General features: G+C 43.9%; 1 protein-coding gene across 25 annotated transcripts in view; it reads left to right on the forward strand.

Moving 5' to 3' along the window:
* LOC123990888 (neurexin-3b-like) overlaps positions 1-20,000 on the forward strand; it is a 572,598-nt gene that overhangs the window by 187,186 nt on the left and 365,412 nt on the right. For all 25 annotated transcript variants that reach the window (XR_006830728.1, XR_006830730.1, XR_006830729.1 and 22 more), the window contains 3 exons: positions 456-704; positions 1,205-1,394; positions 19,718-20,000. The exon at positions 19,718-20,000 is cut by the window's right edge and continues 101 nt beyond it. Coding sequence is in view for 22 of the 25 variants with exons in the window: in XM_046291875.1 (XP_046147831.1) it covers positions 456-704; positions 1,205-1,394; positions 19,718-20,000 (722 nt within the window). In the remaining 3 variants the exon portion in view is untranslated. The remainder of the gene's footprint in view (positions 1-455; positions 705-1,204; positions 1,395-19,717) is intronic.

The following is a 20,000-nucleotide window of genomic DNA, read 5'->3' on the forward strand; positions in this document are numbered from 1 at the left end:
TAAATCTCAAAGCTCTTTTGCATATCCTGCGGTGCAGGCAAGTGTTCAATCATATTGTTAGCATTTGATCTTTCTGCATATGGCCAGATTACAGTAAACATGGGAAATGAAAATGGATATTGGATTCATGTGTTAAAAATACGACCAACATGTTATATAAAACCCCACATTATACAAAAACCCATATAATACCCCATATAAACTACATTTCACATTGGAATAGAACCTAAAATCTCGAAAGACTGATGAGTACATATTAATATGATACGTTTCCCTCTTTCTTTGATCCATCTCTCCTCTTATTGAGTTTATTGTTCCTGTCTGCTGCTCTTTGAATCTCCAGAGGAGGACCAACATATTACACAACAGTTAAAAAAACAAACATGTACCTTTATTCCATATATGGACCTAGAATATTGTCCCTAATGATCTCTATTCTCTTCCACTCCCTCCAGGTGGTCTACAAGAATAATGACATCCGTCTAGAGCTCTCCCGTCTGGCCCGCATCGTAGACCCCAAGATGAAGCTCCAGGGTGACGTGGTGTTTAAGTGTGAGAACGTGGCCACCCTAGACCCTATCAACTTCGAGAGCCCCGACTCCTACCTCAGCCTCCCCAAGTGGAACACCAAGAGAATGGGTTCTATCTCCTTCGACTTCAGGACCTCAGAGCCCAACGGACTCATCCTGTTCACCCACGGCAAGGTAACCTAACTAATGAAATACCCCGATGAAGGTCTGTTGAAGACCCATGTTTTGGTTTAATGATCCATTAAATGTTTGTGAGATTAGATTACCAGTGTGCTGGTGTTCTGTTTCTAGTAAGTGTAGAACTGTGAAAGAGAGTCACACACTCATATTTCCCTGTGGTGGATTTATTTGCCCAAGGTTTCGGCTAAAGTTGCCTTGATGTAGAGCTTTAGAATAAACGTTGTTTATTCATTTTTAGAAACGATGTGATTTGAGCCTTTAATGCTGATTGGCTGACAGTGAAAACAAATGTTTTGTCATACCCGTGGTGTACGGTCTGATATACCACAGCTATGACAAAACGTATTTTTACTGCTTCAATTACTTTCTTAAGCAGTTTTTAATAGTAATACGACACCGCGGGGGGTTGTGATATATTGGTCATATACTACACCCCCGCCTGGAATGATTGGTTCCCAGTAGTCAGAAGACTCAGTACCTCACCTAATTTCCAGGCCCAGGACCGGCGGGACGCAGCAGGGAAGAAGAACTACAAAGTAGACTTCTTTGCTGTAGAGCTCCTGGATGGAGGACTGTACCTGCTGCTGGACATGGGCTCAGGGACTATCAAGGTCAAAGCCACCCAGAACAAGGTCAATGATGGAGCCTGGCACCACGTGGACATTCAGAGGGATGGACGTTCAGGTGAGGAGAGAGGGCTGGGTGGAGTGGGAGGAGGAAGAGGGGGTAGGGCTGTTGCGGTGACCATATTACCGCCACACCGGCAGTCATGAGTCTTGACTACAGTAAAATTCCATGTGACTTTTGAGTCACGGTAATCTCCTCTTATGCACTCTGGACATGTGTTGGTGGTACCCAACTCACTAACGAGCATCAGGTCCTAATGGCCTGGTACTCAGGGCTCTATTGTCCCTCCATCAGGTCCTAATGGCCTTGGCCTCAGGACTCTATTGTCCCTCCATCAGGTCCTAATGGCCTGGTACTCAGGGCTCTATTGTCCCTCCATCAGGTCCTAATGGCCTTGTACTCAAGGCTCTATTGTCCCTCCATCAGGTTGTACTGTCCTGGTACTCAGGGCTCTATTGTCCCTCCATCAGGTCCTAATGGCCTGGTACTCAGGGCTCTATTGTCCCTCCATCAGGTCCTAATGGCCTGGTACTCAGGGCTCTATTGTCCCTCTTACCACTCTGACATCAATGCAATCGAAAATCACAACACTTATCATCAAAACAGTGTTCTTTTATAACTCACCTCTCTGGAATGATCAATTTGAAGAAAGAAGTTCAACAACGGGCTGAAACTGAGTGGAAATATGGTAGCTGTGGATGTTGGTAGCTGTGGATGTTGGTAGTTGTGGATGTTGGTAGCTGTGGATGTTGGTAGCTGTGGATGTTGGTACTTGTGGATGTTGGTGGTTGGTAGTTGTGTATGTTGGTAGTTGTGGATGTTGGTAGTTGGTAGTTGTGGATGTTGGTAGTTGAGGATGTTGGTAGTTGGTAGTTGTGGATGTTGGTAGTTGTGGATGTTGGTAGTTGTGGATGTTGGTAGTTGTGGATGTTGGTAGTTGGTAGTTATGGATGTTGGTAGCTGTGGATGTTGGTAGCTGTGGATGTTGGTAGTTGTGGATGTTGGTAGTTGTGGATGTTGGTAGCTGTGGATGTTGGTAGTTGTGGATGTTGTTAGCTTTGGATGTTGGTAGTTGTGGATGTTGGTAGCTATGGATGTTGATAGTTGGTATGTTGGTAGTTGGTAGTTGTGGATGTTGGTAGTTGTGGATGTTGGTAGTTGTGGATGTGGTAGTTGGTGGATGTTGGTAGTTGTGGATGTTGGTAGTTGTGGATGTTGGTAGTTGTGGATGTTGGTAGTTGGTAGTGGTATGTTGGTAGATTGGTAGTTGTGGATGTTGGTAGTTGTGGATGTTGGTAGTTGTGGAGTTGGTAGTTGTGGATGTTGGTAGTTGTGGATGATTGGTAGTTGGATGTTGGTAGTTGTGGATGTTGGTGGATGTTGGTAGTTGTGGATGTTTGGTAGTTGTTGGATAGTTGGTAGTTGTGGATGTTGGTAGTTGTGGATGTTGGTAGTTGTGGATGGAGTTAGTTGTGGATGTTTAGTGGATGTTGGTAGTTGTGGATGTTGGTAGTTGTGGATGTTGGTAGTTGTGGATGTTGGTAGTAGTTGGTAGTTGTTGTTGGATAGTTGGTAGTTGTGGATGTTGGTAGTTGTGGATGTTGGTAGTTGTGGATGTTGGTAGTTGTGGATGTTGGTAGTGGATGTTGGATGTTGGTGATGTTAGTGGATGTTAGTTGGTAGCTTGGATGTTGGATGTTGGTAGTTGTGGATGTTGGTAGTTGTGGATGTTGGTAGTTGTGGATGTTGGTAGCTGTGGATGTTGGTAGTTGTGGATGTTGTTAGCTTGTGGATGTTGGTAGTTGTGGATGTTGGTAGTTGTGGATGTTTGGTTAGTTGTGGATGTTGGTAGTTGGTAGTTGTGGATGTTGGTAGTTGGTAGTTGTGGATGTTGGTAGTTGTGGATGTTGGTCAGAGTTGTGGATGTTGGTATGTGGATGTTTGGTATGTTGGTAGTTGTGGATGTTGGTAGTTGTGGATGGATGTTGGTATGTTGGTGGATGTTGGTAGTTATGTGGATGTTGGTGGATGTTGGTAGTTGTGGATGTTGGTAGTTGGTAGTTGTGTATGTTGTTGGTAGTTGTGGATGGTCAGGTAGTTTGTAGGTGTGGATGTTGGTAGTTGTGGAAGTTGGTAGTGTGGATGTTGGTAGTTGTGGATGTTGGTAGTTGGTAGTTGTGGATGTCGGTAGTTGTGGATGTTGGTAGTTGGTAGTTGTGGATGTTGGTAGTTGTGGATGTTGGTAGTTGTGGATGTTGGTAGTTGGTAGTTGTGGATGTTGGTAGTTGGTAGTTGTTGGATGTTGGTAGTTGTGGATGTTGGTAGTTGGTAGTTGTGGATGTTGGTAGTTGTGGATGTTGGTGGATGTTGGTAGTGTGGATGTTGGTAGTTGGTAGTTGTGGATGTTGGTAGTTGGTAGTTGTGGATGTTGGTAGTTGTGGATGTTGGTAGTTGTGGATGTGGATGTTTAGTTGTGGATGTTGGTAGTTGTGGATGTTGGTAGCTGTGGATGTTGGTAGTTGTGGATGTTGGTAGTTGTGGATGTTGGTAACTGAGGATGTTGATAGTTGTGGATGTTGGTAGTGTTGGTAGTTGTGGATGTTGTTGTTGGTAGTTAGTGGATGTTGGTAGTTGTGGATGTTGGTAGTTGGTAGTTTTGGATGTTGGTAGTTGTGGATGTTAGTTGTGGAGTTGGTAGTTGTGGATGTTGGTAGTTGTGGATGTTGGTAGTTGTGGATGTTGGTAGTTGGTAGGTGTGGATGTTGGTAGTTGTGGATGTTGGTAGCTGTGGATGTTGGATGTTGGTAGTTGTGGATGTTGGTAGTTGATAGTTGTGGATGTTGGTAGTTGTGGATGTTGGTAGTTGTGGATGTATGTTGGTAGTTGTGGATGTTGGTAGTTGTGGATGTTGGTAGTTGTGGATGTTGGTAGTTGTGGATGTTGGTAGCTTTGGATGTTGGATTTGGATGTTGTTGTGGATGTTGATAGTTGTGGATGTTGGTAGTTGTGGATGTTGGTAGTTGTGTATGTTGGTAGTTGTGGATGTTGGTAGTTGTGGATGTTGTGGATGTTGTTAGCTTTGGATGTTGGTAGTTGTGGATGTTGGATGTTGGTAGTTGTGGATGTTGGTAGTTGTGGATGTTGGTAGTTGGTAGTTGTGGATGTTGGTAGTTGTGGATGTTGGGATGTTTAGTTGTGGATGTTTGGTAGCTGTGGATGTTGGTAGTTTTGGATGTTGGTAGCTGTGGATGTTGGTAGTTGTGGATGTTGGTAGCTGTGGATGTTGGTAGCTGTGGATGTTGGTACTTGTGGATGTTGGTGGCTGTGGATGTTGGTAGTTGTGGATGTTGGTAGTGGTGGATGTTGGTAGCTGTGGATGTTGGTAGTTGTGGATGTTGTTAGCTTTGGATGTTGGTAGTTGTGGATGTTGGTAGTTGGTGGAGCTGTGGATGTTGGTAGTTGTGGATGTTGGTAGTTGTGGATGTTGGTAGTGGATGGTAGTTGTGGATGTTAGTTGTAGATTTGTAGTTGTGGGTAGTTGTGGATGTTGGTAGTTGTTGGATGTTGGTAGTTGGTAGTTGTGGATGTTGGTAGTTGTGGATGTTGGTAGTTGGTAGTTGTGGATGTTGGTAGTTGTGGATATTGGTAGTTGGTGCTGTGGATGTTGGTAGTTGTGGATGTTGGTAGTTGTTATGGATGATTTGTAGTTGTGGATGTTTGGTAGTTGGTAGTTGTGGATGTTGGTAGTTGTGGATGTTGGTAGTTGTTGGTAGTTGTGGATGTTGGTGGTTGGTAGTTGTGGATGTTGGTAGTTGTGGATGTTGGTTGGTAGTTGGTAGTTGTGGATGTTGGTAGTTGTGGGTGTTGGATGTTGGTAGTTGTGGATGTTGGTAGTTGTGGATGTTGGTAGTTGTGGATGTTGGTAGTTGTGGATGTTGGTAGTTGTGGATGTTGGTATTTATGGATGTTGGTAGCTGTGGATGTTGTTAGCTTTGGATGTTGGTAGTTGTGGATGTTGGTAGTTGGTAGTTGTGTATGTTGGTAGGTGTGGATGTTGGTAGTTGTGGATGCTGGTAGTTGTGGATGTTGGTAGTTGTGGATGTTGGTAGTTGTAGATGTTGGTAGTTATGGATGTTGGTAGCTGTGGATGTTGGTAGTTGTGGATGTTGTTAGCTTTGGATGTTGGTAGTTGTGGATGTTGGTAGCTGTGGATGTTGGTAGTTGTGGATGTTGGTAGTTGGTAGTTGTGTATGTTGGTAGTTGTGGATGTTGGTTGTTATGGATGTTGGTAGCTGTGGATGTTGGTAGTTGTGGATGTTGGTAGTTGGTAGTTGTGGATGTTGGTAGTTGTGGATGTTGGTAGTTGTGGATGTTGGTAGTTTGGTATGTTGGTTTGGATGTTGGTAGTTGTGGATGTTGGTAGCTGTGGATGTTGGTAGTTGTGGATGTTGGTAGTTGGTAGTTGGATGTTGGTAGTTGTGGATGTTGGTAGCTGTGGATGTTGGTAGTTGTGGATGTTGTTAGCTTTGGATGTTGGTAGTTGTGGATGTTGGTAGCTGTGGATGTTGATAGTTGTGGATGTTGGTAGCTGTGGATGTTGGTACTTGTGGATGTTGGTGGTTGGTAGTTGTGTATGTTGGTGGAAACTGAGTGGAAATATGGTAGCTGTGGATGTTGGTAGCTGTGGATGTTGGTAGTTGTGGATGTTGGTAGCTGTGGATGTTGGTAGGTAGTTGTGGATGTTGGTGTTGGTAGTTGTGGATGTTGGTAGCTGTGGATGTTGGTAGTTGTGGATGTTGTTGTGGTTGGTAGTTGTTGTATGTTGGTAGTTGTGGATGTTTGGTAGTTGGTAGTTGTGGATGTTGGTAGTTGTGGATGTTGGTAGTTGGTAGTTGTGGATGTTGGTAGTTGTGGATGTTGGTAGTTGTGGATGTTGGTAGTTGTGGATGTTGTAGTATGTTGGTAGTTGTGGATGTTGGTAGTTGTGGATGTTGGTAGTTGTGGATGTTGGTAGTTGTGGATGTTGGTAGTTGTGGATGTTGGTAGCTGTGGATGTTGGTAGTTGTGGATGTTTGTTAGCTTTGGATGTTGGTAGTTGTGGATGTTGGTAGCTGTGGATGTTGGTAGTTGTGGATGTTGGTAGTTGGTAGTTTTGGATGTTGGTAGTTGTGGATGTTGGTAGTTGTGGATGTTGGTAGTTGATGTTGGTAGTTGTGGATGTTTGGTAGTTGTGGATGTTGGTAGTTGTGGATGTTGGTAGTTGTGGATGTTGGTAGTTGGTGGATGTTAGTTGTAGTTTGTGTGGATGTTGGTAGTTGTAGTTGTGGATGTTGGTAGTTGTGGATGTTGTAGTTAGTTGTGTATGTTGGTAGTTGTGGAGTTGTAGTTGTGGATGTTGGTAGTTGTGGATGTTGGTTAGTTGTGGATGTTGGTAGTTGTGGATGGAGTTGGTAGTTGTGGATGTTGGTGGTGGATGTTGGTAGTTGTGGATAGTTGTTGGTAGTTGTGGATGTTGGTAGTTGTGGAGTTGTGGATGTTGGTAGTTGTGGATGTTGGTAGTTGGTAGTTATGGATGTTGGTAGCTGTGGATGTTGGTAGCTGTGGATGTTGGTAGTTGTGGATGTTGGTAGTTGTGGATGTTGGTAGCTGTGGATGTTGGTAGTTGTGGATGTTGTTAGCTTTGGATGTTGGTAGTTGTGGATGTTGGTAGCTGTGGATGTTGATAGTTGTGGATGTTGGTAGTTGGTAGTTGTGGATGTTGGTAGTTGGTAGTTGTGGATGTTGGTAGTTGTGGATGTTGGTAGTGTGGATGTTGGTAGTTGGTATGGATGTTGGTAGTTGGTATTTGTGGATGTTGGTAGCTGTGGATGTTATAGTTGTGGATGTTGGTAGTTGTGGATGTTGGTAGTTGTGGATGTTGGTAGTTGTGGTAGTTGGTAGTTTGTGGATGTTGGTAGTTGGTGGATGTTGGTAGTTGTGGATGTTGGTAGTTGTGGATGTGGTGGATGTTGGTTGTAGTTGGTAGTTGTGGATGTTGGTAGTTTGTGGATGTTGGTAGTTTGTATGTTGGTAGTTGTGATGTTGTGTTGGTAGTTGTGGATGTTGGTAGTTGTGGAGTTGTGGATGTTGGTAGTTGTGGATGTTGGTGTTGGTAGTTGTGGATGTTTAGTTGTGGATGTTAGTTGTGGATGTTGGTAGTTGTGGATGTTGGTAGTTTGTTGTAGTTGTGGATGTTGGTAGTTGTGGATGTTGGTAGTTGGTAGTTGTGGATGTTGGTAGTTGTGGAGTTGTGGATGTTGTTGGTAGTTGTGGATGTTGGTAGTTGTGGATGTTTAGTAGTTATGGATGTTGGTAGTTGTGGATGTTGGTAGTTGTGGATGTTGGTAGTTGTGGATGTTGGTAGTTGTGGATGTTGGATGTTGGTAGTTGTGGATGTTTGGTGGAGTTAGTTGTGGATGTTGGTATGGATGTTGGTAGTTGTGGATGTTGGTAGTTGGTAGTTGTGGATGTTGGTAGTTGTGGATGTTGGTGTGTGGATGTTGGTAGTTGTGGATGTTGTTGTAGTATGTTGGTTGTGGATGTTGGTAGTTGTGGATGTTTGGTAGTTGGTAGTTGTGGATGTTGGTAGTTGTGGATGTTGGTAGTTGGATGTTGGTAGTTGGTGTTGTGGATGTTTGTGGATGTTGGTAGTTGTGGATGTTGGTAGTTTGGATGTTGGTAGTTGTGGATGTTGGTAGTTGTGGATGTTGGTAGTTGTGGATGTTGGTAGCTGTGGATGTTGGTAGTTGTGGATGTTGGTAGTTGTTGGATGTTGGTAGTTGTGGATGTTGGTAGTTGTGGATGTTGTAGTTGTGGATGTTGGTAGTTGTGGATGTTGGTAGTTGTGGATGTTGGTAGTTTGTGGATGTTGGTAGTTGTGGATGTTGGTAGTTGTGGATGTTGGTGGAGTTGGTAGTTGTGGATGTTGGTAGTTGTGGAGTTGGTATGTTTGTTGGATGTTGGTAGTTGTGGATGTTTATGGATGTTGGTAGCTGTGGATGGTAGTTGTTGTGGATGTTGGTAGTTGTGGATGTTGGTAGTTGTGGATGTTGGTAGCTGTTGGATGTTGGTAGTTGTGGATGTTTGTTTAGTTATGGATGTTGGTAGTTGTGGATGTTGGTAGCTGTGGAGTTGGTAGTTGTGGATGTTGGTAGTTTGGATGTGGTAGTTGTGGATGTTGGTAGTTGGTAGTTGTGGATGTTGGTAGTTGTGGATGTTGGTAGTTGTGGATGTTGGTAGTTGTGGATGTTGGATGTTGGTAGTTGTGGATGTTGTAGTGGATGTTGTTGGTAGTTGTGGATGTTGGTAGCTGTTGGATGTTGGTAGTTGTGGATGTTGGTAGTGGATGTTGGTAGTTGTGGATGTTGGTAGTTGGTAGTTGTGGTATGTTGGTAGTTGTGGATGTGGTAGTTTGTAGGTGTGGATGTTGGTAGTTGTGGAAGTTGGTGTTGGATGTTGGTAGTTGTGGATGTTGGTAGTTGGTAGTTGTGGATGTCGGTAGTTGTGGATGTTGGTAGTTGGTAGTTGTGGATGTTGGTAGTTGTGGATGTTGGTAGTTGTGGATGTTGGTTGTTGGTAGTTGTGGATGTTGGTAGTTGGTAGTTGTGGATGTTGGTAGTTGGTAGTTGTGGATGTTGGTAGTTGAGGATGTTGGTAGTTGGTAGTTATGGATGTTGGTAGTTGTGGATGTTGGTAGTTGTGGATGTTGGTAGTTGTGGATGTTGGTAGTTGGTAGTTGTGGATGTTGGTAGTTGGTTGTTATGGATGTTGGTAGCTGTGGATGTTGGTAGCTGTGGATGTTGGTAGTTGTGGATGTTGGTAGTTGTGGATGTTGGTAGCTGTGGATGTTGGTAGTTGTGGATGTTGTTAGCTTTGGATGTTGGTAGTTGTGGATGTTGGTGCTGTGGATGTTGATAGTTGTGGATGTTGGTAGTTGGTAGTTGTGGTATGTTGGTAGTTGTGGATGTTGGTAGTTGTGGATGTTGGTAGTTGTGGATGTTGGTAGTTGTGGATGTTGGTAGTTGTGGATGTTGGTAGTTGTGGATGTTGGTAGTTGGTAGTTGTGGTAGTTGGTAGTTGTGGATGTTGGTAGTTGTGGATGTTGGTAGTTGTGGATGTTGGTAGTTGTGGAGTTGTTGTGGATGTTGGTAGTTGTGGATGTTGGTAGTTGGTAGTTGTGGATGTTGGTAGTTGTGGATGTTGGTAGTTGTGGATGTTGGTAGTTGGTAGTTATGGATGTTGGTAGCTGTGGATGTTGGTAGCTGTGGATGTTGGTAGTTGTGGATGTTGGTAGTTGTGGATGTTGGTAGCTGTGGATGTTGGTAGTTGTGGATGTTGTTAGCTTTGGATGTTGGTAGTTGTGGATGTTGGTAGCTGTGGATGTTGATAGTTGTGGATGTTGGTAGTTGGTAGTTGTGGATGTTGGTAGTTGGTAGTTGTGGATGTTGGTAGTTGTGGATGTTGGTAGTTATGGATGTTGGTAGTTGGTATTTGTGGATGTTGGTAGTTGTGGATGTTGGTAGTTGGTAGTTGTGGATGTTGGTAGCTGTGGATGTTGGTAGTTGTGGATGTTGGTAGTTATGGATGTTGGTAGTTGTGGATGTTGGTAGTTGGTAGTTGTGTATGTTGGTAGTTGTGGATGTCGGTAGTTTGTAGGTGTGGATGTTGGTAGTTGTGGAAGTTGGTAGGTGTGGATGTTGGTAGTTGTGGATGTTGGTAGTTGGTAGTTGTGGTTGTCGGTAGTTGTGGATGTTGGTAGTTGGTAGTTGTGGATGTTGGTAGTTGTGGATGTTGGTAGTGGATGTTGGTAGTTGTGGATGTTGGTTGTTGGTAGTTGTGGATGTTGGTAGTTGGTAGTTGTGGATGTTGGTAGTTGTGGATGTTGGTAGTTGGTAGTTGTGGATGTTGGTAGTTGTGGATGTTGGTAGTTGGTAGTTGTGGATGTTGGTAGTTGTGGATGTTGGTAGTTGGTAGTTGTGGATGTTGGTAGTTGTGGATGTTAGTAGTTATGGATGTTGGTAGCTGTGGATGTTGGTAGCTGTGGATGTTGGTAGTTGTGGATGTTGGTAGTTGTGGATGTTGGTAGCTGAGGATGTTGATAGTTGTGGATGTTGGTAGTTGGTAGTTGTGGATGTTGTTAGTTGTGGATGTTGGTAGTTGTGGATGTTGGTAGTTGGTAGTTGTGGATGTTGGTAGTTGTGGATGTTGGTAGTTGGTAGTTGTGGATGTTGGTAGTTGTGGATGTTGGTGGTTGTGGATGTTGGTAGTTGGTAGGTGTGGATGTTGGTAGTTGTGGATGTTGGTAGCTGTGGATGTTGGTAGTTGGTAGTTGTGGATGTTGGTAGTTGATAGTTGTGGATGTTGGTAGTTGTGGATGTTGGTAGTTGTGTATGTTGGTAGTTGTGGATGTTGGTAGTTGTGGATGTTGGTAGTTATGGATGTTGGTAGCTGTGGATGTTGGTAACTGTGGATGTTGGTAGTTGTGGATGTTGATAGTTGTGGATGTTGGTAGTTGTGGATGTTGGTAGTTGTGGATGTTGGTAGTTGTGGATGTTGTTAGCTTTGGATGTTTGTAGTTGTGGATGTTGGTAGCGGTGGATGTTGGTAGTTGTGGATGTTGGTAGTTGGTAGTTGTGGATGTTGGTAGTTGTGGATGTTGGTTGTTATGGATGTTGGTAGCTGTGGATGTTGGTCGTTTTGGATGTTGGTAGCTGTGGATGTTGGTAGTTGTGGATGTTGGTAGCTGTGGCTGTTGGTAGCTGTGGATGTTGGTACTTGTGGATGTTGGTGGCTGTGGATGTTGGTAGTTGTGGATGTTGGTAGTTGTGGATGTTGGTAGCTGTGGATGTTGGTAGTTGTGGATGTTGTTAGCTTTGGATGTTGGTAGTTGTGGATGTTGGTAGCTGTGGATGTTGGTAGTTGTGGATGTTGGTAGTTGTGGATGTTGGTAGTTGTGGATGTTGGTAGTTTGTAGTTGTGGATGTTGGTAGTTGTGGATGTTGGTAGTTGTGGATGTTGGTAGTTTGTAGTTGTGGATGTTGGTAGTTGTGGATGTTGGTAGTTGGTAGTTGTGGATGTTGGTAGTTGTGGATATTGGTAGTTGTGGATGTTGGTAGTTGTGGATGTTGGTAGTTATGGATGTTTGTAGTTGTGGATGTTGGTAGTTGGTAGTTGTGGATGTTGGTAGTTGTGGATGTTGGTAGTTGGTAGTTGTGGATGTTGGTGGTTGGTAGTTGTGGATGTTGGTAGTTGTGGATGTTGGTAGTTGTGGATGTTGGTAGTTGGTAGTTGTGGATGTTGGTAGTTGGTAGGTGTGGATGTTGGTAGTTGTGGATGCTGGTAGTTGTGGATGTTGGTAGTTGTGGATGTTGGTAGTTGTGGATGTTGGTAGTTGTGGATGTTGGTATTTATGGATGTTGGTAGCTGTGGATGTTGTTAGCTTTGGATGTTGGTAGTTGTGGATGTTGGTAGTTGGTAGTTGTGTATGTTGGTAGTTGGTAGGTGTGGATGTTGGTAGTTGTGGATGCTGGTAGTTGTGGATGTTGGTAGTTGTGGATGTTGGTAGTTGTGGATGTTGGTAGTTATGGATGTTGGTAGCTGTGGATGTTGGTAGTTGTGGATGTTGTTAGCTTTGGATGTTGGTAGTTGTGGATGTTGGTAGCTGTGGATGTTGGTAGTTGTGGATGTTGGTAGTTGGTAGTTGTGTATGTTGGTAGTTGTGGATGTTGGTTGTTATGGATGTTGGTAGCTGTGGATGTTGGTAGTTGTGGATGTTGGTAGTTGGTAGTTGTGGATGTTGGTGGTTGTGGATGTTGGTAGTTGTGGATGTTGGTAGTTATGGATGTTTGTAGTTGTGGATGTTGGTAGTTGGTAGTTGTGGATGTTGGTAGTTGTGGATGTTGGTAGTTGGTAGTTGTGGATGTTGGTGGTTGGTAGTTGTGGATGTTGGTAGTTGTGGATGTTGGTAGTTGTGGATGTTGGTAGTTGGTAGTTGTGGATGTTGGTAGTTGGTAGGTGTGGATGTTGGTAGTTGTGGATGCTGGTAGTTGTGGATGTTGGTAGTTGTGGATGTTGGTAGTTGTGGATGTTGGTATTTATGGATGTTGGTAGCTGTGGATGTTGTTAGCTTTGGATGTTGGTAGTTGTGGATGTTGGTAGTTGGTAGTTGTGTATGTTGGTAGTTGGTAGGTGTGGATGTTGGTAGTTGTGGATGCTGGTAGTTGTGGATGTTGGTAGTTGTAGATGTTGGTAGTTGTGGATGTTGGTAGTTATGGATGTTGGTAGCTGTGGATGTTGGTAGTTGTGGATGTTGTTAGCTTTGGATGTTGGTAGTTGTGGATGTTGGTAGCTGTGGATGTTGGTAGTTGTGGATGTTGGTAGTTGGTAGTTGTGTATGTTGGTAGTTGTGGATGTTGGTTGTTATGGATGTTGGTAGCTGTGGATGTTGGTAGTTGTGGATGTTGGTAGTTGGTAGTTGTGGATGTTGGTAGTTGTGGATGTTGGTAGTTGTGGATGTTGGTAGTTGGTAGGTTTGGATGTTGGTAGTTGTGGATGTTGGTAGCTGTGGATGTTGGTAGCTGTGGATGTTGGTAGTTGTGGATGTTGGTAGTTGTGGATGTTGGTAGCTGTGGATGTTGGTAGTTGTGGATGTTGTTAGCTTTGGATGTTGGTAGTTGTGGATGTTGGTAGCTGTGGATGTTGATAGTTGTGGATGTTGGTAGTTGGTAGTTGTGGATGTTGGTAGTTGTGGATGTTGGTAGTTGTGGATGTTGGTAGTTGTGGATGTTGGTAGTTGGTGGATGTTGGTAGTTGTGGATGTTGGTAGTTGTGGATGTTGGTAGTTGTGGATGTTGGTAGTTGGTAGTTGTGGATGTTGGTAGTTGAGGATGTTGGTAGTTGGTAGTTGTGGATGTTGGTAGTTGTGGATGTTGGTAGTTGTAGATGTTGGTAGTTGTGGATGTTGGTAGTTGGTAGTTGTGGATGTTGGTAGTTGGTAGTTGGTAGTTGTGGATGTTGGTAGTTGTGGATGTTGGTAGTTGTGGATGTTGGTAGTTGTGGATGTTGGTAGTTGGTAGTTATGGATGTTGGTAGCTGTGGATGTTGGTAGCTGTGGATGTTGGTAGTTGTGGATGTTGGTAGTTGTGGATGTTGGTAGCTGTGGATGTTGGTAGTTGTGGATGTTGTTAGCTTTGGATGTTGGTAGTTGTGGATGTCGGTAGCTGTGGATGTTGATAGTTGTGGATGTTGGTAGTTGGTAGTTGTGGATGTTGGTAGTTGGTAGTTGTGGATGTTGGTAGTTGTGGATGTTGGTAGTTATGGATGTTGGTAGTTGGTATTTGTGGATGTTGGTAGTTGGTAGTTGTGGATGTTGGTAGCTGTGGATGTTGGTAGTTGTGGATGTTGGTAGTTATGGATGTTGGTAGTTGTGGATGTTGGTAGTTGGTAGTTGTGTATGTTGGTAGTTGTGGATGTCGGTAGTTTGTAGGTGTGGATGTTGGTAGTTGTGGAAGTTGGTAGGTGTGGATGTTGGTAGTTGTGGATGTTGGTAGTTGGTAGTTGTGGATGTCAGTAGTTGTGGATGTTGGTAGTTGGTAGTTGTGGATGTTGGTAGTTGTGGATGTTGGTAGTTGTGGATGTTGGTTGTTGGTAGTTGTGGATGTTGGTAGTTGGTAGTTGTGGATGTTGGTAGTTGTGGATGTTGGTAGTTGGTAGTTGTGGATGTTGGTAGTTGTGGATGTTGGTAGTTGGTAGTTGTGGATGTTGGTAGTTGTGGATGTTAGTAGTTATGGATGTTGGTAGCTGTGGATGTTGGTAGCTGTGGATGTTGGTAGTTGTGGATGTTGGTAGTTGTGGATGTTGGTAGCTGAGGATGTTGATAGTTGTGGATGTTGGTAGTTGGTAGTTGTGGATGTTGTTAGTTGTGGATGTTGGTAGTTGGTAGTTGTGGATGTTGGTAGTTGTGGATGTTGGTAGTTGGTAGTTGTGGATGTTGGTAGTTGTGGATGTTGGTGGTTGTGGATGTTGGTAGTTGGTAGGTGTGGATGTTGGTAGTTGTGGATGTTGGTAGCTGTGGATGTTGGTAGTTGGTAGTTGTGGATGTTGGTAGTTGATAGTTGTGGATGTTGGTAGTTGTGGATATTGGTAGTTGTGTATGTTGGTAGTTGTGGATGTTGGTAGTTGTGGATGTTGGTAGTTATGGATGTTGGTAGCTGTGGATGTTGGTAACTGTGGATGTTGGTAGTTGTGGATGTTGATAGTTGTGGATGTTGGTAGTTGTGGATGTTGGTAGTTGTGTATGTTGGTAGTTGTGGATGTTGGTAGTTGTAGATGTTGTTAGCTTTGGATGTTGGTAGTTGTGGATGTTGGTAGTTCGGTGGATGTTGGTAGTTGTGGATGTTGGTAGTTGGTAGTTGTGGATGTTGGTAGTTGTGGATGTTGGTTGTTATGGATGTTGGTAGCTGTGGATGTTGGTAGTTGTGGATGTTGGTAGCTGTGGATGTTGGTAGTTGTGGATGTTGGTAGCTGTGGATGTTGGTAGCTGTGGATGTTGGTACTTGTGGATGTTGGTGGCTGTGGATGTTGGTAGTTGTGGATGTTGGTAGTTGTGGATGTTGGTAGCTGTGGATGTTGGTAGTTGTGGATGTTGTTAGCTTTGGATGTTGGTAGTTGTGGATGTTGGTAGCTGTGGATGTTGGTAGTTGTGGATGTTGGTAGTTGTGGATGTTGGTAGTTGTGGATGTTGGTAGTTTGTAGTTGTGGATGTTGGTAGTTGTGGATGTTGGTAGTTGTGGATGTTGGTAGTTTGTAGTTGTGGATGTTGGTAGTTGTGGATGTTGGTAGTTGGTAGTTGTGGATGTTGGTAGTTGTGGATATTGGTAGTTGTGGATGTTGGTAGTTGTGGATGTTGGTAGTTATGGATGTTTGTAGTTGTGGATGTTGGTAGTTGGTAGTTGTGGATGTTGGTGGTTGGTAGTTGTGGATGTTGGTAGTTGTGGATGTTGGTAGTTGGTAGTTGTGGATGTTGGTAGTTGGTAGGTGTGGATGTTGGCAGTTGTGGATGCTGGTAGTTGTGGATGTTGGTAGTTGTGGATGTTGGTAGTTGTGGATGTTGGTATTTATGGATGTTGGTAGCTGTGGATGTTGTTAGCTTTGGATGTTGGTAGTTGTGGATGTTGGTAGTTGGTAGTTGTGTATGTTGGTAGTTGGTAGGTGTGGATGTTGGTAGTTATGGATGCTGGTAGTTGTGGATGTTGGTAGTTGTGGATGTTGGTAGTTGTGGATGTTGGTAGTTGGTAGTTGTGGATGTTGGTAGTTGTGGATGTTGGTAGTTGGTAGTTGTGGATGTTGGTAGTTGTGGATGTTGTTAGTTGGTAGTCGTGGATGTTGGTAGTTGTGGATGTTGGTAGTTGGTAGTTGTGGATGTTGGTAGTTGTGGATGTTGGTAGTTGGTAGTTGTGGATGTTGGTAGTTGTGGATGTTGGTAGTTGTGGATGTTGGTAGTTGGTAGTTGTGGATGTTGGTAGTTGGTAGTTGTGGATGTTGGTAGTTGTGGATGTTGGTAGTTGGTAGTTGTGGATGTTGGTAGTTGTGGATGTTGTTCCAAAGCCTAACACAACAAAATGGACAGCACTTTCTAAGGTGATGGTTAATTCAAAACACTACCCACATTATTAGAACTGATGCATACGCTGAGTGTAAAAAACATTAAGAAGACCTGTTCTTTTCATGGCATAAACTGATGTCACTTGTTAAATCCACTTAAATCAGTATAGATGAAGGTGCCGGGCACACCGGTTTGTGTCAAGAACTGCAAAGCTGCCAGGTGTTTCCCGCTCATCAGTTTCCCGTGTTGAGGATGTACTGAGGGTGTAAGAGGAGGTGGAACTCAATATTAGGAAGGTGTTCCTAATGTTTGGGACACTCAGTGCATATGCTTATTCATATGCATATTCCTATATATGATCACAATCCTGAAAAAAAAACGGAATTAAAATAATGATTGGGCCGTTATACAATACATAGACTACCGCATATTACACAGAAAAATATATATTTTAAATGATTTAAGATGTCTCCCCCCAGGGATCGGACCACCCAGTTTATAATGTAAAATAGTGGCAAAATGACTTACAAGCATATCTTGTCTGCCAAATGAACAGGCCTACAGCCGTTATGGCATGGCGCATAGCCAGATTGTAACGGCGTTCTTCGTTTGTCAAAAGAGAGTCGGACCAAAATGCAGCGTGGTGGTTACTCATGTCTTTAATAAAGAAACGACGATACATGAAAATAACTGATAGATACAAAAACAACAAACGGAACGTGAAACCTAATACAGCCTATCTGGTGAACACTACACAGAGACAGGAACAATCACCCACCAAATACAACGTGAAACCCAGGCTACCTAAATACGGTTCCCAATCAGAGACAACGAGAATCACCTGACTCTGATTGAGAACCGCCTCAGGCAGCCAAGCCTATACTAGACACACCCCTAATCAACCACAGTCCCAATGCCTACAAAAACCCCAATACGACAATACAATAACCCCATGTCACACCCTGGCCTGAACAAATAATTAAAGAAAACACAAAATACTAAGACCAAGGCGTGACACAGATAACATACAGTAGGCCAATTCCTATTCTGTTCTTCTGAAATACATTTTCTTCATATCATAATGCTTCTTCAGACCTGCCTAAAATAAATAATGGATTTATTGTGATGGTGCATATTAAATTGATTTATTAGACTTATTTGTTAGACTGTTTAAATGTAGATGTTCCAAAGGTGTGAATCAGCAGCTTGTATATGGCTTGTAGAGTATGTGTGGAGGCCTGGAGATGCTAAACATGTTTATGTTAATTAACGGTCAATTACCATGAGACCGGGGGAGGGGGAGGGGGACAAGGAGTGGGGAGGGGACAAGGAGTGGGGAGGGGACAAGGAGTGGGGAGAGGGAAGGTGATGGTGGGGGAGGAGAATGGTGATGATCGTTATAAAACCCCTCAGAATATACATCAAAGGCAACATACTGTTGCACGGTTTGCAGAAGTATTTCTACCTTGTCCACAACCTGTACCACCCCCCCCCCCCGCACATTGACTCGGTACCGGTACTCTAGTTTATTTGGAAAATATTTTCTTGAACTGCACTGTTGGTTAATGGCTCGTCAGTAAAGCATTTCATGGTGTATTCGGCGCATGTGACAAATACAATTTGATTTGATCTCGGGGATGAGGCGATGAGACGTGTATCATGAGGATGATCAAGCAAAACCTTTTAAATCCTATTTCATGATTCTATTTCCCCCACTGCTTCTTCATCCTTTGTGTCCGCTGACCTGAAAAAGGTTGGACAAACAGAACAGAACAGAGAAGAGAGGAGCTTTAGAGAGGAAGATTATATTTGGCGCGAGAAAGAGAGTCTGTCGTTGCCTTGAGCTCCATAACAGAATGGATTTCACTACATTAAAAGGAAAGAGGAAAGCGAGGGAGAGAGAGAGAGAGACTGACAGAGAGAAAGAGAGAGAGAGAGAGAGAGAGAGAGAGAGAGAGAGAGAGAGAGAGAGAGAGAGAGAGAGAGAGAGAGAGAGAGAGAGACTGACAGAGAGAGAGAGAGAGAGAGAGAGAGAGAGAGAGAGAGAGAGAGAGAGAGAGAGAGAGAGAGAGAGCGCAAAAGAGAGAGAGAGAGAGAGAGACTGACAGAGAGAAAGAGAGAGAGAGAGACTGACAGAGAGAAAGAGAGAGAGAGAGAGATATAGAGAGACTGATAGAGAGAAAGAGAGAGAGAGACTGACAGAGAGAAAGAGAGAGAGAGTGCTAGAGTGAGAAATAGCAGAGACAGACAGAGAGAAAGAGAGAGGAAAGAGAAAGAGATAGAGAGAAGCAGAGTTAGAGGGAGAGAGAGAGTGGGAGAAGAAGAGAGGAAAGAGAAAGAGATAGAGAGAAGCAGAGTTAGAGGGAGAGAGAGAGTGGGAGAAGAAGAGAGGAAAGAGAAAGAGATAGAGAGAAGCAGAGATAGAGAGAGAGAGAGAGAGAGAGAGAGAGAGAGAGAGAGAGAGAGAGAGAGAGAGAGAGCGGAAGAAGAAGAGAGGAAAGAGAAAGAGATAGAGAGAAGCAGAGATAGAGAGAGAGAGAGCGGGAGAAGAAGAGAGTAAAGAGAAAGAGATAGAGAGAAGCAGAGATAGAGAGAGAGAGAGCGGGAGAAGAAGAGAGGAAAGAGAAAGAGATAGAGAGAAGCAGAGATAGATAGAGAGAGAGCGGGAGAAGAAGAGAGGAAAGAGAAAGAGATAGAGAGAGAGAGAGAGAGAGAGAGAGAGAGAGAGAGAGAGAGAGAGAGAGCGGGAGAAGAAGAGAGGAAAGAGAAAGAGATAGAAAGAAGCAGAGATAGATAGAGAGCGGGAGAAGAAGAGAGTAAAGAGAAAGAGATAGAGAGAAGCAGAGATAGATAGAGAGAGAGCGGGAGAAGAAGAGAGTAAAGAGAAAGAGATAGAGAGAGAGAGAGCGGGAGAAGAAGAGAGGAAAGAGAAAGAGATAGAGAGAAGCAGAGATAGAGAGAGAGAGAGAGAGCGGGAGAAGAAGAGAGGAAAGAGAAAGAGATAGAGAGAAGCAGAGATAGAGAGAGAGAGAGAGAGCGGGAGAAGAAGAGAGGAAAGAGAAATAGATAGAGAGAAGCAGAGATAGAGAGAGATAGATAGAGAGCGGGAGAAGAAGAGAGGAGAGCAATAGTAGTACTTCTGTTATTTGATGTCCTGGGTCTGTGTTATATATCAGGTTAGAGCAGCCAATTTAGCCCTGTGTCAACACATTCTACTTTGATGAATCACTACCTAGCACCGATGAAAGAAGGGAAAGAAGGAAGGATTGGGAGAAGAGGAGGATTTTCTGAGGGAAGAGAGAGAGAAATTAGACAGATATATGGATATGGGCTGAGTGGTGGTATTAGCTTGATGAACTGTTTCATGGGACTTCACATGATGGGATTTATTAAATCTCTTAGTTAGACAGCAAGGACAGTTAGTAGTTCACTGAGGTGTTTGAAGAACAAAACTAAGTGAATGACTTGAAGGTCTTTGGAATCAGAAACCTGATTTATCCACACTCCTCTGACCAATGGCAAACAACAAGCACTCTTGATCGTAGCCTAAGGCTGACATACTGGCCTTGTGATCCAGGCTTTAAGACTCTTCTATAATGTGTCGTCAGACACACAACTCGTGAGACTACTCGTCTAAGAATCTAAAAACGACTCAATATTAGAATGGCTTCGAACCTCACGCTCACCTTCCCTTCCTCTTTCTCTCTTCCTCTCCTCACTCCATCTTCCTCCTCTCCAGGCATCATCTCAGTGGACAACCGTCGTACTCCGTTCACGGCCAGCGGAGAGAACGAGATCTTAGACCTGGAGGGAGACCTCTACCTAGGTGGTCTCCCTGACAACCGCGTAGGCCTGGTGCTACCTACCGAACTGTGGACGGCCATGTTGAACTACGGCTATGTGGGCTGCATCCGGGACCTCTTCATTGACGGACGCTCCAAAAACATTCGGGCCATCTCCGAGTCTCAGAACACCACCGGCATCAGGCCCACCTGCAGTAAAGTCACGGGGAAACAGTGTGA

The sequence above is a fragment of the Oncorhynchus gorbuscha genome, linkage group LG12 (assembly GCF_021184085.1).
Source record: "Oncorhynchus gorbuscha isolate QuinsamMale2020 ecotype Even-year linkage group LG12, OgorEven_v1.0, whole genome shotgun sequence".
Lineage (NCBI taxonomy): Eukaryota > Metazoa > Chordata > Actinopteri > Salmoniformes > Salmonidae > Oncorhynchus > Oncorhynchus gorbuscha.